We start from the raw sequence: 27,128 nt of genomic DNA, 5'->3' as shown, positions 1-27,128 counted from the left end.
GACTATGTGCCTGATAAGAAGACCAAAAATTATAAAAAAATACATTAGTTCATAAATTATTTTATCTTTAATTATTGGCATACTAATAAATATCTAACAACTGGCACTTTAAAAACATATATGCATATAAATGTATATATGTTTACTATAAATTTGCACAGATTACTATTTTACATTTACTATCTTAGAGATATAAAATATGTATAGCTCACAACTTATAAATGATAATAAAATACATAATACTCTTTATTATAAAGTTGATATAATCATTAGATTCTCACACAATGCCTTCATGGACTTTTGCCAAAGTTATAAAGGCAGCTAGTAATTTTGTCTTCTTTGGTTTCAAAGGAAAAATAAAATTCTATGACTCTGATGTATTTCTTGTTTTCACCAAAAAGTTAAAAAGTTCAAAAATATTGAGGAATGTGTATAGTTTCAACATGAATATTTTCATTTACATTCATGAGTAGGACAAAAGTGAAACAACAAAGATGTATGTACAGACTTCACTCATCTATCAGTGACATGAGTGGCTTCTTTGCTGAATCAGGTAATAGTTTCCAAGTCCTAAAAGAATATTTCCTCAATGTTTTATGGTATTTGCAGTTTTGCAGCTATAAACATGATGCACTTAAAAGAAAAAAAAAAGATTTTATTTATTTGAGAGAGAGCATGAGTTGAGGGAGGGGCAGAGGGAGAGGGAGACCCAGACTCCACACTGAGCAGGGAGCCCCAGGGACACAGGCTCCATCCCAGGACCCTGGATCATGACATGAGCTGAAGGCAGAATTTGAATATTCTGTCAATGTTTGGTGATGTCTTGTATTCTTCTGTCCCTTCTCTAAAGAAGCACTAGCTGAGGAAAAGCAGCATCTGTGTTCAGGGTTGTCACCAGTTCACAGGTGAAAAAATAACCAGTACCAGGTTTCCTGGGGTTGGTGGAGGTCCCAACAGGTGACCAAAGCATGGCAAGAGGGAATGTGGGCCTGTAGTGCTCAAGGAGGGAAGACACTGGTGTTCCGTTGTCAAGAAGTCCAGACATGGGACTAGAATTTAGGAGGCAGGCTCTGTTGCCCAGGAAGGAGGACCAGAAAGAGACAGGCAGAGCCTAACTCAAGCTTCTAGGCACTTTGCTCCAAGAGGGACACAAGAACACTGGCCAAGCAGAGCACCAGTTATTTAAGCTGGACCCACCTGGGCAGGAGAGGCACCCGCTTGGGGACAGGAAAGAAGCAGTGCTGTTACCACCATCGTGGTGCCACGGTTGGGGAGGCGGGTGCTGTCAAAAGGAACACTGCCTTCGGGGAATGCTAGAGTGAGCCAGAGCCGGGAGGGGCCTAACTGTCCTCGGGATAATACAGAGAACACGAGCATTACCTGGGCAGGATTCGCATTGTCCTGTTTGTGATGGTGGTGTTAGATAGATTGAGGTACAGGACCCCAGGACAGCCCTCAGAGATGTATCTCATTGATTCATCCTGCAGGAAAAACAGAGGGGAGAATCTTACCAAAGTCTAGCAGGCTTTGCGATTTCCCCATTTTCTCTCTCCCAAAAAGTATATGCAAGCCTTGGTCTCTTGATATGCTTGGTTATTAGTTGTAAATCAAATTCAACAGAAGGTGATGGTTTTGTTTGAAGCTTCACTACTCTCTCCCCTGCCCTTTCTTTGGAAATAAAGTCCCATTCCATCACAGTGACACTTTGTTAAAAGTTCAACGCTGACAGGAAATTTGAGCTCAAGTGTCAAAGTGTCACTACTCCTGACTCTTCAGATGCATGAAAGCGATTAAAACCTCATCTATTTTTAAACTTGCTAAAGTCATTCTGAAAGACAGGAATAGTAAATGCTCTTAATTGGACTTCATTAAAAGTGAGTCCATATTTACACATACATATTTATAGAAGTGTGTGTGTGTGTGTGTGTGTGCAATTAAGTTTCTATGGTCCTATTAGTGAGTATATTAAAACAGCCAAACAGAGTCTCACCAAATTTACTTGAAATGTTCTGAAGCAAAAAAAAAAAAAAGAAAAAGGTACACACATGTTGAACATGAAGTTCAGTGTTGGGGATGTTGGGGGTGAGACTCTCAAAGATTCAAGCAGCTCCCCCCAGAGCTGACACAAGAGAACAGAGTGACTGTGACATGAGACAGACAGGAAAACAGTCATTTCAAGCCTGAGCCCTACACTGACATTTACAAGACCAGATGAATTGCAGGCTGTGATTGCGGTAGAGCTGCCTCGCATATGGGTAACTACTTATAAAATGCTCCAGTGTGAGTAAGTAGCAGCAGGCTTTTATTTATTTAGTGATGGTGGATGAGTCTCCCCAGGAACACTGACAAGGTCAGCTAGTTTTAAATATTTGTGGCACATCGGTCCTGGAAAGAATAGGCCATCGCAGGAAGATGTCAATTGTCACTTGCCTGGGGAATGTGGTTTGGGAAAGAATTCTGCATGTTCACTATGGCCACCTCCGGCACCATGAAGGATGGCAAAGGTTTATTTTCAGCAGGATCATCAATGTTTAGCGTTCTATTCCTAGCTATTCCCCAGAGTCGTGGATAATACAGTACAAATTCCTGCAGTCCTGCTCTAGGAAAGGCTCTGAGCGCCGACGCCACATGAGTGCAAGGGCAGGGACTCAATAAACACTGTATTTTTGCCACTGCATTCAAGCTGCCAGCAATTTTCCTACATACTCCACCACTAAAATGCAGGATTTAGGTATAGGTGGATAGATTTTTAAAAATATTTGAAGAGGTGGGGGGTGGGAGGTTGGGGGAACCAGGTGGTGGGTATTAGAGAGGGCACAGATTGCATGGAGCACTGGGTGTGGTTCAAAAACAATGAATACTGTTATGTTGAAAATAAATTTAAAAAATGATTAAAAAAATATATATATATGGTAAAAATTTATTTATATGTATATGTGTATATGCATATATACACACATACATATATTAAATATATATGGTAAAAATTTCCCAGAAGGAATAAAGAATTATAATAAATGGCATTGTAGTTTAATAGAAACAAAATCTATTTTCAAAAACATTCATGGTGCCAATCAAATATCAAAGTAATTCTGCACCTATTGAATGACCGACCAAAATGCAAGTGAGATGGGGCAAGGAGAGGACGGGAAGCTGATACACCCTCAAGGAGGCAGCCACAGAGAAGATGAAAATGTGGGGCCAGGAAGAGGAAGAGGAAGTATGTTTATGCACCACAGAGGAAGCTCCTTTTTCCTTTAAGATAAGGAAACAAACCATTCACTGCATTTTCCTATCTGGAGGAGCGTGGACATCCAAGAAACTTCAGACAAATCCTAGTCTCAGCATTTAAAAGAGCCCAAAGGTGAGAGCACATAAAAACAAACACTGCTTGAGTGTCCCCATTGCAAAATGGTTTCTGAATTTGTCCACAATACACCCAAATCTTTCTGAATATAATATATTCATAAGGCAAGCTTCTTAGAAATAAAGCTTTTTGAATGAATGTTACTCAACTCCTTAAATTTAAACCTGTCTCCTAGCCTGTGCTTCAAAGGGAAAAAACAATAGTAAAATGTAGCTGGATAAAATTATCAACCCTGTATAGTATTAGACTCCAAAATTGGGAAAGATTTTGACATTCACAAATTCAATGCAGATGGCATTTGCTTTGACTTTCCTATGAGAAAGCCAAATTTAAAGACTGTGATCTGTTATTCAAGGGCAGAACTGAAGCTCCCTGAGGGCAGGAACTGAAACTTGATTCATTTTTAATTCCCTCTAACACCTATATTTTATAGCATATACATTCCCTATACATCTTTACACATAAAGATAAAAATATCTTTAAAGTAGTACATACTAAAAATATCCACAGAATGGAACAGAAGTTTGAAAGAAAGAAGTAGAATGACAACCTGGAGGGTGTGGACGTCCTGTTGGAGTCGTTGCTTAATGAAGAGCATGACAAAATCAGCCTCTTCTGTTTTCACCTGAATTCTCCTACTGTTTTGTTTTGTTTTTAAGATTTTATTTGTTTGAGAGAGGGAGAGACCGAGATAGTGAGAGAGAGCATGAGCGGGGAGGAGAGGGAGAAGCAGGCTCCCTACTGAGCAGGAACCTGATGCAAGGTGTCATCCCAGGACCCCGGGAACATGACCTGAGCCAAAGGCAGACGCTTAACCAACTGAGCCAGCCAAGTGTCCCCTCTAACTGGCCTTTCTTAAGATTCTTCGCTATTTCTTCTCCTCTGCCTACTTCTAAAAGTCAGCAATCCCCAAGGTTCCATCCTAAGGGCTCTTCTCATACCTTCTTTCTCTCTCTAGGTTGATCATACTCACTTTTGTAACGTTCATTAAGAATACAAAAATGTCAACCCAAGATGGAACCTCAAGTTTTATGCCATGCTCTCCGTTACCTGCTCGGGATCTCCATACAATTTCATTCATTAAGCAGAAGTAGACTATTTACTATACCAACGTGTGTGCTGTGTGCTGTGACTACCACAGAAAACAAGACACGTCTCCTGCCCTTTGGCCCTCTTGGGCTAGTGAAAGAGGCAGAAATGCTGTGATTAGGGCTACTTGTTTTAGGGACCCAGTGGAGCAGTGACGAGCCCAGCCCTGGGAGACAGGGATGTCTTGGTAAAGGAGGTGAAGGAGGTGGTACCTAAAGTAAGGTTTAAAGCCCAGCAAAGAGGAAAGTAATACCTGAGGACAAAGCAAAAGGGCATTCCATGCAAAGAGCACAGCCCGAGCAGAAGCAAAACAGCAAGGAGCAGCTTGGCTCATGCAGCAAAGAAAGTGTAGCACTGTATGGTTGCTGAAACTTAATGTGTGTGCAGGAATTGGAGCAAGATGAGGCTGGGGGAGGAGGCAGAGGCAAGACCACACAGGGTCTCCAAGGTATAGTAGTGTTAAAGAGCTTTGACTTCATGGGATAGTGTGATGGCGAGTGTGTTTATACATGTTGGAAAATGGGAGTGAAATGATCAGATCTGCCTCTTAGAAAGTGTATGTGCTCACAGGGGACAAGACAGATTGGAAGTCAAAGAAAGGCGTAGAGACAGGGACCAGGAAGGAGCTGGCCAGGGTTACAGGCTCATTTCCATCTTCATTGGCACACAGTTGATAGCCATGAAGACCACTAAAATCAGCCCATTGTCATTCCTGGCATCCATTTTTTTCTGTCTCAGACACACATGACCCTAAATATAAACATAGTTAATTTTGTATAATTGCTGAACAGTTTTCACTTTTCCAGAGACTCCAACCTTGGGCATATAGCTACAGGATTAATAATAGCATTATACAAATGGGATAAAATTTCTTGCCAACTATGTTTAACATAGTTTGTTTTTTTACACATTTGATCCTAAACGAGCACACATGCCTGTATTTTGGCAAAATTCTCTGTGTATTGGCATTGCAATATAGCAAGCCTGAATCTAAATAAAAAATAGTAAAATAAGCTTCATATACTCACTGTGAGTGTTGGACAGTCAGAGACGTTCAGCTCTTGAAGATTTCTACAGAGGCCTAAATCCAACAAGTTAAACATCATTAAACAACATAGCGCAAATGTTTAAACTTAAAATTTTCCTTCCTACATTTAATGCGATGTATTCATTAGAAAACAAACAAAAACCTTGGCAAGTAATTTGTTCTAAGTATATGGTTCCTTTTCCCAGAAAACCAATTTCTTCTGGCTTTAAAATTAAAATATATACACATATTTATTATCATTTGAGGATTACAGAAGAAAGGGGGAAAAAAGGAAAATATTGCTTTGGGAAAAACAGTATATACTTAGAGCTTTTAGCTGGGAAGAAAACCAACCTGCTTTTTTTGTGGCATGACTTTTTGTTCATTTTTTGGTTCTTGTCTTCTTTTATCATTTTATTGTAAAAATGTTCAAACACAGAAAAGTTGAAAGACTTGAAGAGTTGTACAGTGCATATATACCCACTACACTTGCACTGTATTTGCTTTATCACATATTCACCTATACATCCATCTTTCTATCCATCCTTCAATCAATCTTATTTTTAATGCATTTTAAAGTAAGTTGCAGACATCAGCACACGTTCCCCTCATACATCAGCATGGAATTATAAATAATTCAGCATGCATACTAATTAACAAAATATTTATAATTTGTATAAATGAGATTCACACAATTTACAGTGAATTGCAGAGAAGGACACAAAGGATCAGAGAGGTCAAGTGCCTGATTAAGTCTGGAACCAGAGGGAACTGCACAGTTTATGGTCTCACACATACAGAAAGACCTAGATAGCAGAGCGTTACAGTGTCCACACTCCGGGTCTAGACCGACAGGAAGTAAAACTCCAAATCTGAGACAGAAAAGAAGGATCTAAGGGGGAGGAAACAAAAGAGTAAAGGGGAGGAATGCATGAGGCAAAGAGGGAGAAGTCATTCTAGGTGGGGAAGACCCTGTCAGGCAGGAAGACTCCAGGCAAGAGGGTGATCTTGCATTCACACTGCTACAACGGATAGAAAACACATCTGTTGCTCATAACCACTTAGCCCCACAATAATAACAACAGCAATGTTGTTCATTATAAACCGATTTTGAACATCTCTACCTCTTCCAAGAATGGACTGTGTCCTAAGTAATAAATGCAAACCAAAATCACTCTCAGAATTTAAAAATGAAAGCAGTGCCTTACAGTGTGCAGATCTTAGAAGTGACTAGTGATACCTGTTAAGGCAGAAAATAGATTCCGAAAACAATGTAATAACTAAACTGATGATAATATTAAAAAATAATATTTTTATAGAATTGTTACTTGAGAGTAGGTAATTCGTGCATTCAACAAATATTTATTGAGAACTTGCTGTGTGTCATAAACTCTGCAAGTGCCAAAAAATATGGCAGTAAACAAAAAAGACAAAAATTCCTGCCCTTGGGGAGTTCACATCCTAGGTGGGGGAGACGGATGGTAAACAAAAGAAGTATAATATCTACTTGGACAGATGGTGATAAGTACAATGAAGAAAAATAAAATAAAAAAGGGAGTAGAGAGAGTGGCTAGCAAGTGGAAAAGGTGCCACTTTAAATACAGTGCTCGGAGAAGGCTTTGCTGAGGTGACATTCGAGCCAAAATATGCAAGACTTGACAAGGACAGGGCAGTATACTTTGGGCATTTCTGGATCTCACATTCATTGTGGTTGGTTAATTGGGAGATAGTCCAGGAAAGAAAAAAAAAATGAGCTGGGGAGGACAACCATTGGAGATCTACTTTTTTTTTTTTTTTTCCCCTGCATGTCTCAGGGCTATAAAGAATCCCTTGATTGTCTTGAATCCAATGTGCTGATACATTACATGTTTCAGTTTTCCTAACGCTAAGCCCTAGCACTGTGGGGTACTTCCCCCGGGAACTGGCACTGATAAGCGTCTTCTGCCCATGAGCCTGTTTCATTTTCCTGACAATACTACACCACGTCCTCAGCCCCATTTTCTAGATACTGAAGATGAGGTTAAATAACTAGCCTGAGGTCACATAGTTCTTTTGTTTTTAAGATTTTATTTATTTATTTGTCAGAGAAAGAGAGAGAGAGAGAGAGAGAGTGTGTGTGTGTGTGTGTGTACAGGCAGGGGGAGCTGCAGGCAGAGTGAGAAGCAGCCTCCCCACTGAGCAGGGAGCCTGATGCAGGACTCGATCCCAGGACTCTGGGATCATGACCTAAACTGAAGGCAGATGCTTAACTGACGGAGCCACCCAGGTGCACTATGTGACTATGTGACTGTGAGGTCACATAGTTAAGCAAGTAGGAGAGTCTTCATTCCAGCTCAGGGCCCAAACGTTTAGTCACCAAACCAGGTAAGTGGGAGGGCCCACTACACCACCGTTCAGAATGTGTCTTTATTAATTGCAATGTCTTGGCTTAAAAAAAAAACAAAACTTATTGTGGCGATCATTTCACAATACATACAAATATCCAATCATCATGTTATACATCTGAAACATAATGTTATACATCAATTATACTACAATAAAATATATATAAAGAAAATAAATGTTGTTTTGTTTTGAAGCTGCTGTTAATGACACAACGCTCTCAATGGTTCTTCATGTATTTTTTTCTCTTGCAACTTAGGGCCTCCCACCATACCTCAGCTGGGTCTCATTGTTCTGAACCGCATTAGTTAAGATTGCCCAAGCTTGGATTTCAAAGGAATACTTTCATTGTTCCGTCTGTCACACCAAGTAATTGGGACCAGCTGGATGTCAGGATGCGCGTGGTTACCGTGGTAATCCTGCTCTTCTTTTGTAAAGCCGCGGAACTGCGCAAGGCAAGCCCGAGAGGCCGAGCCAATCATGGCCGGGCCGGTGGCAGCAGGAGAGGCTCCAGCCCCGTCAAACGCTACGCACCGGGCCTCCCCTGCGAAGTCTACACGTATCTCCACGAGAAATACTTAGACTGTCAAGAGAGAAAACTAGTTTACGTGCTGCCCGACTGGCCTCAGGATTTGCTGCACATGCTGTTAGCGAGAAACAAGATCCGCGTATTGAAGAACAAGATGTTTTCCAAGTTTAAAAGGCTGAAGAGCCTGGATCTGCAACAGAACGAGATCTCCAAAATCGAGGGCGACGCTTTCTTCGGTTTAAATAAACTGACTACTCTCCTCCTGCAGCACAACCAGATCAAAGTCTTGACGGAGGAGGTGTTCATTTACACGCCTCTCCTGAGCTACCTGCGTCTTTACGACAACCCCTGGCACTGTACTTGCGAGATGGAAACGCTTATTTCCATGTTGCAGATTCCAAGAAACAGGAATCTGGGGAACTACGCCAAGTGCGAAAGCCCCCAAGAACTGAAAAACAAAAAACTGAGGCAGCTAAAACCTGAACAGTTATGCAGCGAAGAAGAAAGCGAACGGTTAGACCCGAGACCCCAAGTGTCCGGGAGACCCCCGGTCATCAAGCCTGAGGTGGATTCTTCTCTTTGCTACAATTACGTGTTTCCCATCCAAACGCTGGACTGCAAACGGAAAGGTTTGTAAGTTTCTTAGTTTTTCCTTGTCATGGTTGATTACAAATGCTCTTTGAATCTTAGAACCCTCCCTCCATTCTGCCGCGGGTTGCGATTCCTGGTGTCACTTCCACCAGAGGACTTTCCCCAGTGACAATGGAATCTACTCCAAGCTTTTCTAAGGTTCAGACTCAACGTGGTTGGTGGTCTGGGGGACAGCAGAGGAGGATAGGAGCTATGCTCAGGAAGGGTAGCCAGTTGGGTCCTACTCTTGCTAATCAGAAGCTGTGGCTGTCAAGAACCCCCTTTATCTTAAATCACCACATAATATAATTTAGGTAAGTAAGTGGGTATAAAAACACATCCAAATGCTACCTATCTAATGTGACTTAAATCGAAAACATGGCGTGCCTCTGTGGGGAAAGTACCTCAAGGGAAATCACATGTGAAAGAGGACAGGTGGGAGCACTGTGGAGGGAGGCGAAGTGAACACATATCGTACTTCCAAGACTCTGGTCTTGAGGTTTTAATAAACGCTTGCTAACATCGTGTATCTTTATTGTTCCCAAATTAAAACCTAAAAATATTGAAAGAGCTAAGTTGGAAGTAGTTAATCCAAGAATTATGAGGCTAAGGAAATCTTACCAGAATATTTATTACTTCCTGAAAAATCATTGCTGAGTTTTACCGCCCACACAGTCTTGGTCTGATACTAAGGAGGGTCTGCATGTGCAGGATTAATTCACAAAATAAGAAAATGGGAAATTTTAGTAATGCTCCTGACAGGCTAGTGAAGACGTTCTCAAAGTGTGGTCTGGGAACTGCTAATCCACCCTAGGATAACGTGCCATGGGACAGTGTCTGTTTCATTTCTGGCATGAATTAATGACTTATTCATGATATTCAACTAAAGCTAGATGTCATTGGGTTAGGGTCCTATCAGAACATGGTATCATTCTTTCCACTTATTTTAGGAGGTTTTGCTTTGTTTTGTTTAAGAACAGAAAGAGGGGGTTAAGAGCAACGCAGAGACTGTGGTTCCTATCAGGGGAGCCATAGGCAGGAATTTGTTGACGCTGAAGAAGCCGGCAACCTGAACCAGGAGAAAACGTGTTCATTTATCAGCAAAGAAGTGCTCAAGCCTTGGCCTCTCTCTCAGACCCAGAAGGGCACCTGGTTAGAGCACACCCAAGGCCATGGGACATGGAAAGGTGTGCTTGCTACAACACCCTGTGAAATGTACATGAGCTGAGGCCATGGGAGAACAAACCCAGCATCATCACCGCGGAGATGCCATTCCAGGATCCTCTGAGTTTGAGAGAAAGCGCTCATTCACTGAACACCTACTGTTCTCCAGGTACCCCACACACATGCTGCCCACAGCTTCCAGGAAAGTAGTGGGATCCCCATTTACAGCTGGGAGAAATGAAGCTCAGGAAGGGTTCCGTCATTTGGTTGAGGTCTGACAGGTAAGCAGCAAAGTGAAGATTCAAACCTTGGTCTGCCTAATCCTGCTGTCTTCCTTAATCTGATCACACTCAAACAAAAAGCTGCCTCAACAATGGATGCTTTAAAGAATTCCAGAAAAGTCAGTATACGCTGTTTCTCTGCAGCCAGATTAGGTGGAAATTCCCTGACGTTGTTACAGTGAGTACTTAGTGTTTCATCCTGAAGAGCATGTGTTACTCGGAGTGCCTTCATGATGCTTAGATTAAAAACTAAATTATCTATTTAAAAACCTAATCAAAGCTGCTAATCCTAGACTTGGTTTAGAAAAATTCCTCGATATAGCTGAAGCTCTCCCCTCAAGCTAAAGTTAATTTGCACCTGCTACAATAGGTGATAAAGAGAAAATACAGAGAGTTAGGTTCATTGATTACCTGAGAAAAATGCCATCAACACAAAATTAAAGATTTCTACAGCTAGATTACACCGTAAATTAAGAATAGATAATGTGGACGCATCTGGGAGGCCAGCTGGGTAGGTATTGACTCTCAGGGTTGAGTTTAAGCCCCGTGTTGGACTCCACGCTGGGTGTGGAGCCTAGTTTAAAAGAAAAAAAAAATAAGGGAAATGGCTTCCATTTTTACAGCTTGACTGCTCTTGGGCCATTTCCCTCCACAATGAGCCTAGTTCTGTCCTTGTCTTGTTTTCTCATTTTCTTTTGGCAAACGTCAACTTATAAAAACAGATACTTTTTAAATTTTTTCTTTCCTCAACTTACTGTTGTCTAAACACAACCTTCCAGATATGCCCCATAAATTTGGGGTGCAGATAATGCCCCTTGTTTTAAAATACATATATTATTTACTGGAAACCATGTAAAGTTTCATGGAATACACATTTTGTATATATAACAATACTGGCTTGTCCATGAAAGGTCAAGTTCCTCCAGATGTTAATGACTACATAAATCTGAGCATAGACCTTTTAGATTACAAAATGAAGGGTAGTTTTGTCTTTCAATATCAATATAGATTGTTTCATTATGGTTGATATAAATATTGATTCAGTTGGTTGGTTGTTTTTCACCATGGTGTATTGTTGATTCCCATAAGTTTAAAGGCAGTGGTTGTGTCTTAAACCTCCTCCCAGGTACTGCCTAGCACAGGGCCATATGCTTTAGATGGATGATAATAACTGAGCTGCTTTCTTCGCTCCTGCAAAAGCAATAATTTAAGCAAACTTTAAAAATAAAAATACATAGAATTAAAAATCATGACTAGAGGGACGCCTGGGTGGCTCAGTTGGTTAAGTGGCTGCCTTCGGCTCAGGTCATGATCCCAGCGTCCTGGGATCGAGTCCCGCATCGGGCTCCTTGCTCGTCAGGGAACCTGCTTCTCCCTCTGCCTCTGCCTGCCATTCTGTCTGCCTGTGCTCGCTCTCTCTCCCTCGCAATCTCTCTCTGACAAATAAATAAATAAATAAATAATCATGACTAGAATTCAAGTATGACAATCTAAATTTAATCTACTCTCATTTGCCTTATCCCATTCTAAAAATAGATAACAAATGTCAAATACGCAGAATCCCTGCCAAACTGTAGTAATACTTTTGCTTATGTTCCACATGTTCGATCTAGAAGCCTAAGACATGCTAGCAAGAGTAGAACTAGCAGTGGCATTAATTAGTGGTATTAATTAGCTGTCAACTAAATGCCCTGTGTGCCTAAGACATAGTAGTGCACATGCATTATGTAATTTACTCCTCATAACCCTCAAAGAGCAGTATGGTACTATTACCCTCATAAAGGAGGACACTGAGGTGACAGAAGCTAAGTTGCCCTTCTAAGGTCACACAGGCAATCCCCAGGCCATTGTGTCATCTCTTCCTTCAAGATCCTAGGCACATCTTCTAACCAAGAAAAATGTAGAAAAGCTTTCTGGGTGCTTTCTCCCAGTACCGACTTTCCTCTTAGGCTCTGTATAATATACCCCATTCAGGAAGATACACAGGAAACCCAAATACAGATTTCCCCAACATAGGAGTTGTGCCTTTCCTGGCTGACAGATGATGAGTCAGATGGTATACATAGGCTCCCCAATATGTGCCAGTTTGACCACACAACCTCAAAGATCACTAATTTTGCTTTAAACGTTGGACAGCAGGAAAAAGAAATAATAGCTTTATTCACTGGGTGACAGGCACTTGGCCAACAAAACTTAGTCTTTCAAAGGGAATAAATGTGAGATTAGTTGAAAGTCATGTTTATGCCATATTGAGGTAAATGGATTTGCCAAAAATACATGAAAGTGAGAGCTGAAAACTGCCTTTTAGCTTCACATTTACCAGAATAATTTGTAATTTTTAAGGATTCACTTTACTTCTAAGATTAGGGCCAGGGAGAATTATGCAGGTAAATTGCTCTCAGCTGTCTCTGAAGTTAATTTCACTACTAGTTTGAACAATAATTAGTAAGTTTTTATTTGTAAAATCAGAGTCATTAGTGGCTCCTTGCCTACTGCTGCTGAGCCTTCAGGGCAGTTCTGACATTGCTGACAACTAAGATAGCACACTAAATGGGAAATTACATGGAGAACATTTTCCAATTTATTCCTCAAACTCAGCAGGTTTTGGTTGGGGAGGGGTAAGGTTAGTCAAGGGTGGTAACAGAGTAAATGAAGTATTTTTTGAATGTGCACCAGGAATTTTAAGTAGCAGCAAATAACTACGTGGTGCCTGGTCTAGAAATAGGGGCATTAACCAAACTTGACTTGTGGCCTGGAGAAATTTGTATTTATTTAATCTTTTTTTTTTAAGATTTTATTTATTTATTTGACAAAGAGAGACACAGCGAGAGAGGGAACACAAGCAGGGGGAGTGGAAGAAGGAGAAGCAGGCTTCTGGCTGAGCAGGGAGCCCAAAGGGGGGCTCCATCTCAGGACCCTAGGATCATGACCTGAGCCAAAGGCAGACACTTAAGGACTGAGCTGCCCCAGTGCCACTGTATTTATATAATCTTTATTAAAGACACACACACTTAGCATCAGTATTTGTAATTCTCATTCAAGTTTAAGATAAAAGAAATAAAAAACTGTTTTTATCCATCAGTACAACAAGTAAGATTTTTCCATATTTTTCTAAGCCATACCAGTAAAGGCTTCGGGTTGCATTTCCTGGTTTTACTTGTGGATCCTATTTTTGCCCTATTCTTAACTGCTGACAATGCCAAAATTGGTTCTGCAATTCATAGTCCCTTTCCAGCATCCACAGGCCTGTCACATTGCTTAAGCTGGGTTTCAGGGAGTTCTCATAAACATTTTTTTCTACCCATTAATTTGTGGTTTACCCACTTCAGCTTGTCATACAGTGGTTGCTTGGGAGGTCTGTGTCATCCACCCTATGTCCAACCTAGCAGATGTGGGTTCAGCAAGCAAGTCCTGATAAACAGCCTGTTTTTCAGAACCTATGAGATACTTGCTGTGGTGGCAAGGAAGACCTATAGTCCTTAATGGCTTTACTGGACCTTAATGAGGACTTGAGCTTTTATTCATAGTAAGATGGGAACAACTGGAGGATTCTACCATCTGGAGGATGGAAGCCATCTGGGAAAATGACATGATCTATGTTTTGACTGTATCACATGGGTTTAGGACACTTTGGGGATAATCCAGACAAGAGCTGATAGTGGCTTAGACCAATATGGTAGCAGTGGAGGTACTAAGAAGAGGTGAGATCCTGAGTATTGTGAAATAAAACTCTATTCTGCTTCTGAAAGCTTTCTAAGAAGATGCCACAGACATTTTCAATAATTATTCCAAACATTTAATGTCAAAAAATTTTTTCTTTGATCTGTCTTCAGTTGTGTCCATCGTTTTTAATTATTGCTGAGATCTCCATCTCCTTGTTTACGTGTAGAACCCAAGAGAATATAGCTTTCCAGTTAGGGCCTCGATAATCATAAAGGGAGGATTACCTCACTGTTGCAACATCATAATAAGTTCAAGTCTTAAAATCTTTCACCTTTCAATATATTGGTAGACACTACTTGGGATCTCTGTCAAAGAAATAAAATCTTTTATATATATATATATAATATATATAATATATTGGCATATATATTGGCAATATATATAATTTATTGGCAGACAAAATTCTAGGTCAAACAGAACCATGCCTTACCAAAGAAAAATGTAAGAGAACTCCCTATTTTAAAGGCATTTTTATTACAAGAGTCCTTAGTATCCTTAAATCATTAAACTCAACATTTAATTAGTTTTTATTATTTACAATGTATTATCTGTTGCTGACTATGATAAACTACCCTAGAACTTTGTGGCTTGAAACAACATTAAGTACATTAAGTACATTATGTACTTTATGTACATGTACATTAAGTACATAAAGTAACATTTATTACCTCACAGTTTCTGTGGGTCAAGAAACCAGACATGGCTTGGCTGGGTCTTCTGCTTCCAGATCTTTCACAAGGCTGCCATCAGTGTATTGACCAGGACTCATACCTGTGGTCTCATCTGAAGGTTCAACTGAGAAAGACTCAGCTTTCAAGCTCATACTACCACTGGCAGAATTTAGTTTCTCAAGGGTTGTTGGACTGAGGGTCCGGGTTTCTTTTGGGCTGTTTGCCAGAAGGCATCCTTAATTTCTGGCCACATAGGTCTCTCCAGCATGACCACTTATTTCGTCAGTCAGTAGAAGAGAGTCTGCTGGCAAAATGAAATACTGAGTGCCATTTTAGAAGCTGTCTGCCACATATCATTGTTTATTTGGGATATATTAGGCATTGTCCTAAGCCTCCACCATGAAGGGACAAAAATGAAAGCAGTCAGTAAAATGTATACATGTCTGATGGAATGACTTACCATTGAAGAAAAGCAGGAAAAGGTAGTATTAATTTTATTGCCCAGTTGAAAATTTTGAGATGTCATTTTAAATATAGAGCTAGGAAGGTCTCATGGCCACCCCAGTTATACTGACTCCACCTCACTTGTTCCCTAATTCCAACTTTACCCTTTGCCAACCTTGATAATTCTACGGCAGATGGAACAGTATAAACGAGGCAGGAAGTTACCAGTATTAGGTGGCAGAGCATAGTGGATAGAAGTATATATTCTGAAGCTAGCATGTGTATTTATATCCTAGGGCTATGGAAAAATCATGCCTCAGTTTCATCATCTGTAAAATGAGAATGAATAATGAGAGTACTTAGCCCATAGTGTTCTTGTCACTTAATACTTGTTAGAACACCTAGAATAGTTCTTGCACATAAATATCAAGATACTGAGATCCCATCAAGAAAGAGAGAGCAAATTTAGCAATAATGAGGATGCTAAAGAAGGAACTACCAATACTATTCCATTTAGGACCATGGATTTTGAGTATTAAAAGAGGGAAAACATAAGCCTGAGCCTTTATGAAAGTAAATATATTATGGGATAGGTCCTAAATACCAGAGGTGGTGGTGTGGTGTTTTTTGGTATTGTTTTTTTTTGTTTGTTTGTTTGTTTGTTTTGTTTTATTTTTTTTACTATTTTAAAAAAATTATCAACAATTATTCTGTACCAAAAAAGGGCATTATGGATAAATGGATACCACCTATTATAAGTGTATTTTACTGTACCCAGTTCAACAAATTTTATTCAGAAAGCCTTTGGACCATGTTGTTTCTCAGGTGTCAGTTAATCTGGATATTTTATTGCTTCTAATTTTCTTTTGTGGAAACAGGTGTGTGTCTCTTCAAGTTTTTCACTTGCCCTACTTAAAATTAAATAAAACCTTAGGGCGCCTGGGTGGCTCAGTGGGTTAAGCCTCTGCCTTTGGCTCAGGTCATGATCTCAGGGTCCTAGGATCGAGTCCTGCATCAGGCTCTCTGCTTGGCGGAGAAACTGCTTCCTCCTCTATCTCTCTCTCTGCCTGCCTCTCTGCCTACTGTGATCTCTCTCTGTGAAATAAATAAATAAAATTAAAAAAAAAATTAAAACCTTAGAGTATTTTGCTAAAGATTAATAGAAAGGGCAAATATTACACTAAAACATGATGTAAACATTATATTTTTTAAAGGCACAATTTAAAGAGAAACAAATAGTAGAGACAAATTAGGTGAACCCTATTTTCCTATTCAGCTGTGAAAAAGAACCTGGACTCTTCTTCCATGAGGCTTTTTCTATAGTAGTAGTTACAACAATACTGTTGTTGTTCCTGAGGAATCCAGGCCTCTAGGAGAAGTGGCGTATAAACTAAATCACAAGGGTTCTGGGAATACATGGTGATGAGGAAGCAGAGGCTACAAGTCAAGACTATGCTTTCTCAAATTGTAGCACCCAAGGAAAGCAGCAATAAGAGAGCAGCTTGAGGACCATCAAAGTGAAAAACTTTTTGTTCTTTTTATAGGGTGGAGAGACCTGAGCTTTTTTTGTTGGCAGAAGGAATCAAAGGAGAGGGATGAAATGAAAATATAACAAAAAGGCAATAATTAATAGTGAAAACTCCTAGGGCAGGTAGGAAGGCATTGGTAGAAGACACACATAGAGTGGTGTGATTGGCTTCATTTCCTTTTAGCTTTTTTTTTCCCCCTAAAGCTTCCCAGGTGCTTCTAACAGAGAGCCAGCAGTGAACCCCAGTGCCTCACCTGATACCTGCTGTCCTCTTAATTTCTTGCCACCACCTCAAGGACGTTTCTCTGAACAACTCAGCAAGGAGTGATATCCGTTCCTCTGCGTGTGATGCACCTGGTCCACAGGGCTTTGGTGGAGTTAGCACATTCTAAGTCTTGTTCTTTGGCTTTAGATAATTCCATTCCCCTTTAAGAGCCTACTCTTCAACCACAGATGGAAGAGCAACAGAGAATATGAGGTGAGGGGAAACCTCAATAACCAGAATGTTACTAATTTTTCCAGAGCTGAAGAAAGTTCCAAACAACATCCCTCCAGATATTGTTAAACTTGACTTGTCATACAATAAAATCAACCAACTTCGACCCAAGGAGTTTGAAGATGTTCATGAGCTAAAAAAATTAAACCTCAGCAGCAATGGCATTGAATTCATAGATCCTGGTAAGTTCCACAGAATAGCCTTTTAAATGGGTGATGGGTATTCTTTGATTCTTTTTTCTAATGACAACATTTGTAGTAAGTGCAATTTATTTTTTTTAACCTAAATAATGAAAAGGTTAAATTAAACATGATGCCTAAATTAGAACTTGTTTGGCATGCTGAAAAATATTTACCAAAATATTGCTTTATGAAAGTTATAATATTATATATTACTAAGCAACAGTTATTCAGTTGTCCAAGTAAAAGTGTTTTTTGTAGAATAGATTTTAAAAATCTGTGTTAAACATGTAGTAATTTTTGAAGGGAAGTTCAGATTTGTCATTTTCTTTGCTATCCATTAAGTCCCAACTTGTTTAAGGCAAGACTTTAATGACTTATTTAAAGTGAACTTGAGGGGATGAGGCACCCATGTGGCTTAGTCGGTTAAGTGTCAACTTTCGCCTCAGGTCATGATCCCAGGGTCCTGGGGACTGAGCCCCAGGTCCAGCTCCATGCTCAGCAGAGAACCTGCTTCTCCCTCTCCCTTGGACCCTCTCTGTGCCCCCCAACCACTCATGCTCTCTCTCTGTCTCTCAAATAAACAAATAAAGTCTTTAAAAAATCAATAAATAAACTTGAGGGGTGCCTGGCTGGCTCAGTCAGTGGATTGTTGCAACTCTTGACCTCTGGTCATGGGTTCAATCCCCACATTGGGTGTAAAGATCACTAAAAAAATAAAACTTTAAACAAAGTTCTGCCTTCGGCTCAGCTCATGATCCCAGGGTCCTGGGATGGAGCCCTGCATCGGGCCCTCTGCTCAGGGGGAGTCTGCTTCTCCCCCTGCCCCTGCCCATGTTCTTTTGCTCTCTTTCTCTCAAATGAATACATAAAAAAATAATTTTTAAAACCTTTAAAAAATTAAACTTGAAACAATCTGCTAAGCACCAAGCTCATAAATTAAGATAAAATGTGCTCAAGCCAGAGCCAGATGTATTTTATCTAATGCTAGATCCAGATTAATTCTCTTTTTCCAACCTTCAAATCTTCTCCCATTTGCTAAGAAAAAAGCCTCTGGAGAAAACAAGCATGGTACATTATATAAACATAATGGATTTGGAAAGAACTGAGAATTACTGCCATTTTGATCTGATTTGTAACATACATGCCTTCATAGTGCTACTTCAGTTTGAAAAATCCCATCTATAAGAATTATTTTAATACTGTTAATAATGCAATGTTACTATCATAAATATTTTCAGTTCAATTGTTACTTCAGTTCAATTGTTACTGGTAACTTAATACCATGAATAGAACAGTAGGATTTTAACATTGTAGAAAGTGCAAATTGAGAATGAATGTTCCGGAGCTACAAGGGCATATTTTAGTGTTAATAACATCTTTTTAAAAAATATTAAGAAATGATAATTTAAAATTTTCCCATGATGACAGCACTATGCTACACTTACATCTTGGCCTGTATAGATGGCGTAAACTTGGGGGTATCTTTAAACTGTGAAATCAAAAGCAAGTTTCATTTCACAGAGAATAAGACTACAACAGAGACATTCTTCTCCCAGTTGAAGCGATCGTCGTGTTAGTGTGGAGGTCAGTCCTTGGCAGCAAGTCTCCACAAAGCCAGGCCATAGGGGGAAGAATCTGGAGGTGGAGACCCTCCTCTCTTGCTGCATGAGAACCAAAGAGCTTCAAAACCAAGCATGTAAGCAAGTAAGCCCAGGACCCTAGGCTTACACCCATCAAAAGTATCCAAGCAATTGGGTTTTAGAGTTACCTCTAAAAAAGATTAAAATATTTGTTATTCTATGGCCTAAGTTAAATTTATTAAAGTGGTGAGGAATGGTACAACAATATCTTCATTATAATGGGAGCACAGTCTGTAAAACTAGAGAAAAATAAGAAAACAATGCAAAGATAGGTAATAGTGCAAAATAGGTTTGTTTTATTTCTAGTGGTATTTTTCCCTCATCAGTTAAGAAATTGCCAAAATTCCAAGGATTCCTTTACCATCCTTGAGATCTCCGGAAGTCCTCTCAAACTCGTCTACCTGGTGTGTTTTCCTTGCTGAACACAAGGTGAACTTGTTACCAGCAGTAGTATTCTTTTTTCTCCTTTGCTCAATTCAGTCCCCAGAAAGTATTTTCTACATTAACAAATATGTGTTGAACACCTACCAAATGTCAACCACTTTCCTGGAACAAAAAGTATCTCAGCTCTTCAATAAGTCAAAATGACCTAAAGAGGTTTTGAAGTAAAAGACCTTGAGGGCGCCTGCTGGCTCCAGTGTGCGACTCGATGTCAGTGTTGTAGAGTTCAAGCCCCATGTTGAGCAGGAGGCCTACTTATTTTTAAAAAAAATACTAAGATTAAAGACCTTCTTTATTTCAGGACCAATGAGATGAAACAGTGCCAAAGTAGACTTAGTTAACTGCTTTTGCTGGTAGATACACACAAATGCAATGAGATTTACTGTTTTTTTTTTTAAAGATTTTATTTATTTATTTGACAGAGAGAAATCACAAGTAGGCAGAGAGGCAGGCAGAGAGAGAGGAGGAAGCAGGCTCCCCGCTGAGCAGAGAGCCCGATGCAGAGCCCGATGCGGGGCCCGAACCCAGGACCCGGGATCATGACCCGAGCCGAAGGCAGCGCCCCAACCCACTGAGCCACCCAGGCGCCCCGAGATTTACTGGTTTTAAAAGGTGTGAAATAACAATCTCATGAAATTCCAGACTTTGTTGAAGAAGAGAGAAAGAAGACACCCTATTGGGGCTTGAGCTCCTTTAACAAACAGGTGAAATCCACCTTTGCCAAGTACTTGAATACGTAGGGTTTAAGTAAAAACTACAGCACTTACAAAATAAAATCTAGGAATGTTCTCACATGCTTTCAGTCTGAAGGGCTGAGTTGTTTTGTTTTGTCTTTTTTAGAAATGTAGATTTTTTTTTAAGATTTTATTTATTTATTTGACAGAGAGAGAGATCACAAGTAGGCAGAGAGGCAGGCAGAGAGAGAGGAGGAAGCAGGCTCCTTGCTGAGCAGAGAGCCCGATGCGGGCCTCGATCCCAGGACCCTGGGACCATGACCTGAGCCGAAGGCAGAGGCTTTAACCCACTGAACTGCCCAGGGCTGAGTTGTTTTGAGGAAAGTAAAATTTGAGATTGTTGGTTCACAGAATGTTAGCAAATAGGGGGAAAAATGCGGTGTCTTCAAAACTGTCATTGCATGGGCTGACCTTTTGCTCCTCCCCAGCCGCCTGCCCGTTCCCAACCCTCCCATCCAAGCTATTGCTTTTGCACCAAAATAGAAAGAATTCTTTTTAGAGGAGATTATGAGTTTTGTCTGAAAACAAATGATATGAAAATGGCTCATGGTATTGGTATTAAAGCACATTTTCCAAACTCAAAATAAGGGCATTGTTGTATGCCCTGGGTATTTTAAAACAGTAATGAGAAAATGCTTGAAATAGGAACAAAATATTTGAAATCAACGTTGACCAATAAGTTCCAGGGTTAGTCTACATAACTGAAATAGGGATAATCTAGGTTTTGATTTCTTTTTTATTCCTGGAGGGGGGAGGGAGGTTTTTCTTGTCTTATTTTTGTGTTATATGTTTAATATTTGTTAATTACCCACCCTCCAGCAGAATTAAATACATATGGATTCAAAGCGGACAGCTCCCATAGTTTGCCAAAACACAACCAGATGTTTTCAAAATGTTGATAAAAACTGTTTCGTTTTGGACTCTACGGGGATATAATTCCCTCCCTCTAAACAGAGAAAGGGCTGTTATCACAGCATTTTGAGTTTGCTGATATCCCAGAAACTGTTAAATCATCACCATACACATTTTTTCATTGTTTATGCACTAATGTCTTGCATTTGAAATATTTTCCTTTTTTTTTTTTTTTTAAAGATTTTATTTATTTATTTGTCAGAGAGAGAGAGGGAGAGAGAGTGAGCACAGGCAGACAGAGTGGCAGGCAGAGGCAGAGGGAGAAGCAGGCTCCCTGCTGAGCAAGGAGCCCAATGTGGGACTCGATCCCAGGACGCTGGGATCATGACCTGAGCCGAAGGCAGCTGCCTAACCAACTGAGCCACCCAGGCGTCCCTGAAATATTTTCCTAATTCATGCTTTTTTGTGTGGCATCTTTGCAGCGAGTATTTAAAAAAATGCAGCCGAGACCAAAATACATTTTTTTTTTTTATTTGTTAGAGAGAGAGCACGTGGGAGCACAGGCAGACAGAGTGTCAGGCAGAGGCAGAGGGAGAAGCAGGCTCCCTACCGAGCAAGGAGCCCGATGTGGGACTCGATCCCAGGATACCAGGTTTATGACCTGAGCCGAAGGCAGCTGCTCAACCAACTGAGCCACCCAGGCATCCCCAAAATACATTTTTTAGAAAGCTAACATAAAACTGATTTTTCAAATAAAATAATGTATCCTAGTCAACTAAATCCAGGAAAAAGCTTTGTGTGAGTAAAAACATACTTCAGAATTTTGCATTTAGACATGTATATGCTGTTAGGAAAATATAATTAAAACCAGAATTTCCCAACACAGAAATTCTCTCCACAAAGGTAGTTGTGTGCGGGGGGGGGGGGGGGGGGGGGGGGGGGGCTCTTATTGTTGAATAAGCATCCAACTAGAATGTAATGCACTACACAAGAAATCTTCTAAGAAATTGCAAAGACAGAAATCTTCCCCTTTTATATAGCCAAGCAGACAACCCAATCGATACATGTTTTCAGGGTAAATAACTAGTCCTTAAGTGAGAGGACTTGACAGCATTATTTGTCATATATGATGCCTCTCACTTTATCTGGTAATTGAGGTGACCAGTTGGCTTTATCCAGAGAAAAACAACCTCCATCTTTATATGAAGAGGTAGTTTTGCAACTGGGAAGGAGCAAGGGCCCTTAGGTCCGCAGGAAGGAGAAGATAGGGCTGCTATCGCCCTTGATGTTTACATTTCAGAGATGGCTCTCCAGTCCCTGGGAAAGGCATTCCTGGCTCGTAAAGCTGAGAGAAGCCCTAGTCTTGTAAAGGATATGTATGCATTTCAAAGAGAGTGTAAAGTACTTAAAATTGCAAGTTTTCTCAAGTAAACGCTCTGAGAAAAAGAAGAGGAGGGCAGTCTTATCGTCATTTTTCAACCAGGCGAATTAAGTCTCTTACTTTTTTGTATTTGTCCTGATAATACGCCCTACAGTTGGATGAGACCCAGCTACCCGTCTCGTTAATAAATATTTTCTGTTTCTAGCCGCCTTTTTAGGACTCACACATTTAGAAGAGTTAGATTTATCCAACAACAGTCTACAAAACTTTGACTATGGAGTACTAGAAGACTTGTATTTTCTGAAACTCTTATGGCTCCGAGATAATCCTTGGAGATGTGACTACAATATCCACTACCTCTACTACTGGTTAAAGCATCACTACAATGTCCACTACAACGGCCTGGAATGCAAAACGCCTGAAGAGTACAAAGGGTGGTTCGTGGGGAAATATATTCGTACTTACTTCGAAGAATGCCCCAAAGACAAGTTACCAGCATACCCTGAAACATTTGACCAGGATACGGAAGAGGATGAATGGGAAAGAATACATAGGGATCACGCAGCAAAGAAACAAAGCGTGAGGATCACTATACTGGGGTAACTGAGAAATTGTTCTGCTTCCAGCAAGTTCTGTATTTGCTCCTCCGGTGTCAGAAAACCACATGTTTACATTGGGATTGAACTGTGTTGCCTGTTGACGCCGGGTTATCCAGCTAAGGGAAGGTTCCCTTTATCAGTAGGAGTATTATTATTGAGAGAATTCTAGCACTCAAGGGAATACTTTGATCCTGCTTGCCTGCCTACCTGCGGACCAGCTTTTGGTGATGATTCTGCCCCAGTAAACTGCAGGAGTTGGGTCCTAATGATGGCATTGGAATTTCATAATGTCCTGCATAAATGTTTTCATTGCTTTTTGAAAATTAAAAAAAAAAAACTTGGTTCATTTTTATATGCCTTGTGATCGCTGCTTGTGCATACCTCAAGATCAAAAGGAAAATATATAAACACTTAGTGATCATAAAATATCATTCTCTCCCCTCTGCCCCCTCCCACTTTTTTTTTTTTTTTTCAGTAAGTCAGCATGTACATAGAATAAAATTCCATTTCAGATTCCTGTGCATTCCAAAATGAGGTCCAGGTAAACCCAAATCCTCAAGTACTCTTCACTGATTCTTATAAAAAACTGTCAAGCTAGACCTGAATGAGAATTGTCACAAGCAAATGAATAGAGAATCTGGGAATTATATTGGAGATTGGTCAGAAGATGGGACTCTGAAGAAATTGTAGATGGTGTGAAACATGAGTAATGAAGAGGTGTAAACACTAGAGGATGTGGAAATAGCATTGATTTTTTAACAGAGCTCAGACTAGAAAGCCACCTGCCAGTAGGAAAGACCTGAGCCCTTCCTGCGAAGCTAATATGTCAAGCATAAAGCAAGGATGAAATTAGAATTCAGGGTCAAGATTGGGGATGAGGCAGAAGCAAACAGGAGTCAGTGATTTCAAAAACAACCGAGTAAAGAGGGGGTGTCCCAGAGAAGCCCCAGAATTTGGGTTTGCAGGTTAAAATTAGCTCACTCGGGAAAATGGATCAGCAGAAAAAAAGGAAATACCTGGAGCCTAACCCCATCAGCTAGTGTTTTGATACAGCTGTACTATCAGAAAATTTTTAAAAATGATATATACATATCCTTAAAAATGCCGCTTTTTCCTTTTTATAGAAATTTCCCTTTCACACTGAGTTGAATGCATTTTCATTTTTTATATCAAGGTATTCCTACAGAGTTTAGGTCTTACTTGATACCTGCACAAAGCATAAAAGATGATACACAACAAATGGTATTGAGTGTTTCGTACACACCGACTAGATGCTAGACACTGTGCTAAAAGATCTACGTATTCTATTGCTCATTCTCACAAGATCCCTCTGAGGTAGGTAATATTATCTGCCTTTCCTAGATGAGGAATCCAAGGCTTAGAGTGTAGGTCACTTGGACAAAGTCATGGAGCTGGCAGGTGGCTGAGCCAACATTCAGGTCCATTGAAGCCTTTTCTGCTGCGCAGGAGTGCAGAGCACTCTAGAAGTTACCATTGGCCATGGCTCCCTCACATCAGAACTCGCAGAATCAGACCTCAAGGGAGGAATAGGTCCCAGAAAGGTTAAGCCTTTTTCTCCAAAACACCAGTGCAACTCCTTTAAATCTGTATTAATATGTGTAGAAAACCAAGAGAATGGGAAGCTGGAAGAATTGCTGCAGCTGGTGGTTCAGGAAATGACTGGATTGTGAGGCTCTAACCGCTCTGCCCATTTTACCAGTGATTTGGGTTAGGGGTGAAAATCCTCACCTTATTCACTGTGAGGTATTAAAGGCAGCTGTTAAAACGTTACTAGAGTGTTAATGTTCACCAACTCTCAGAGTAGAATATTAAGGACAGTAGACCTATTTCAGTTCTGATGGTGGAAAAAGCCTGGGTGGGAGGCTGAGGCACACAGTGCAGACACAAGGGTTCTAGAAAGAAAGGAGATGAAATCTGATTCAGACAAAGGGATCCAGTTACTCTGATTCCGTTTTTGGAGGCTAGTTGGAGATTTTATTGGTTGATTTTTCTATTCAGTGTCATCTTCCAAACCTACTGGGAAATAAAGCTCTGAAACACATTCCAACAGCAATTGATCCATGCCATCCAAAAACAAGTTAGAGTTGCTAATATCTCCCAGGACCAAAATTGAAGTACATTTTTCAAAGCTTAGGATTTGCTCCTTCTCTGTATCAGAGTTATACTTTTCAGGGAAACAGAGTTGATCAATGATAGAATGAATAATTTGGTACATCTTCTTCTGCTGATTTCTTGACAGTTGAATAACTTGCCTTTGGACCTTCCTTCTGTTCAACAGATGATGACGGTCAGGAGATTTAAAAAATAAGTATGTTTTGTGGTGGTCAAAAATATGATCATCCTGGGTGGCTCAGTGGGTTAAAGCCTCTGCCTTTTGCTCAGGTCTTGATCCCAGGGTCCTGGAATTAAGCCCTGCATTGGGCTCTCTGCTCAGCGGGGAGCCTGCTTCCTCCTCTCTCTCTGCCTGCCTCTCTGCCTACTTGTGTTCTCTGTCAAATAAATAAATCTTTAAAAAAAAATGATCATCCTGAGATCTACATATTTGAGCATACTTGTTTAAATATAATGAGTATTTATCCAAATACTTGAGTAATATTTGGATACTCAAGTTCTGTTTCATTTTGTTTGTTTTAACTTTCTTACTAGTCCTCAAATTCCCTGATTTTTCTAAATTAAATAAGATTCACTGCAAGCTAAGGTCTCTTGAGTCCTAAGTCTGAGTCATCTCTGACCTAATGCCCTGTTATTTTGGAAAGATATTTAATATTAAGGAGTTCAGATTTTTCATTTACTGACCATTCATCCTCTGGAGCTTACACTGGAGATCAATTAAGTTCTGTTTCTGAAGAATCTGTTTCTCCCACTCTGGCAAATAGAAACAAGTCAGTACTGAAAATCTACTTGCCTAAATTCGATGAGACATCAAGGCTCCTTTCTTCAGGAGGTGGGGGGTGTTGGTGAGTGGAGGGGAAGATGTAATCTGTGACTAACAAATCAGCATCGATGCTAGAGTGAATAAGAACAACACGAATGGGGCAGGGAAGCTGACAAATTACTTCATAATTCTGTTCAAAACATCTCACTATTATAAGCTCTAGAAACATAAACATGCAACTACAGGGGTAGTCACAAGTCAAAACTGCTTCTGAACTGCTCTCTTGCCCATCACTGAGTGGAGAAAAATCGCAGTCAAGTGGAGCTTCTCATCCCTAATGTATCTGTTTCACTAAAGCACAACAGCACAACTCTTGAATTTAGAAATCACTTGTGTCCCCTTGCCAAATGTTTGCTGAAGTGTTTTAGCATAAACTCTACATATTTAATTGTCACAGTATTATAGCAAGCATTTTTCTCCTCTGCCCTCATGATAACAATTTAGAGTTAATTTTACTCTGAAGTTTTTGCTGGCAAGGATTTTATACAACTCTTAAAGTCATACAACCAAATAGCTCAAATGATCAGCCAGTATTTTTTTTATTTATTTATTTATTTATTTATTTATTTATTTATTTATTTATGTCTGACTTTATTTAATTTTTTTAATAAACATATAATGTATTTTTATCCCCAGGGGTACAGGTCTGTGAATCACCAGGTTTACACGCTTCACAGCACTCACCCCAGCACATACCCTCCCCAATGTCCATAACCCCACCTCCCTCTCCCTACCCCCACCCCCAGCAACCCTCAGTTTGTTTTGTGAAATTAAGAGTCACTTATGGTTTGTCTCCCTTCCAATTCCATCTTGTTTCATTTATTCTTCTCCTATCCCCTTAACCCCTCCATGTTGCATCTCCACTTCCTCATATCAGGGAGATCATATGATAGTTATCTTTCTCCGATTGACTTATTTCGCTAAGCACGATACCCTCTAGTTCCATCCACGTCGTCGCAAATGGCAAGATTTCATTTCTTTTGATGGCTGCATAGTATCCCATTGTGTATAT

At 40.1% G+C, this 27,128-nt stretch overlaps 2 protein-coding genes across 2 annotated transcripts in view; one reads left to right on the top strand and one right to left on the bottom strand.

Annotated features, from left to right (window-relative positions):
• LRRC17 (leucine rich repeat containing 17) overlaps nt 1-23,914 on the top strand; it is a 32,780-nt gene extending 8,866 nt beyond the window's left edge. Inside the window, exons 2-4 of the mRNA XM_047694151.1 lie at nt 8,125-9,023; nt 17,358-17,513; nt 22,767-23,914. Of these exons, the coding sequence (XP_047550107.1) occupies nt 8,261-9,023; nt 17,358-17,513; nt 22,767-23,164 (1,317 nt within the window). The 5' untranslated portion in view covers nt 8,125-8,260 and the 3' untranslated portion in view covers nt 23,165-23,914. The remainder of the gene's footprint in view (nt 1-8,124; nt 9,024-17,357; nt 17,514-22,766) is intronic.
• FBXL13 (F-box and leucine rich repeat protein 13) overlaps nt 1-27,128 on the bottom strand; it is a 258,167-nt gene that overhangs the window by 122,397 nt on the left and 108,642 nt on the right. Inside the window, exons 10-11 of the mRNA XM_047694145.1 lie at nt 5,485-5,537; nt 1,381-1,481 (exon numbers count right to left, since the gene is read on the bottom strand). Of these exons, the coding sequence (XP_047550101.1) occupies nt 1,381-1,481; nt 5,485-5,537 (154 nt within the window). The remainder of the gene's footprint in view (nt 1-1,380; nt 1,482-5,484; nt 5,538-27,128) is intronic.

Source organism: Lutra lutra, chromosome 11 (genome assembly GCF_902655055.1).
Source record: "Lutra lutra chromosome 11, mLutLut1.2, whole genome shotgun sequence".
In the NCBI taxonomy this organism is placed as follows: Eukaryota; Metazoa; Chordata; class Mammalia; order Carnivora; family Mustelidae; genus Lutra; species Lutra lutra.
This window is presented reverse-complemented; position numbering and strand designations above follow the sequence as displayed.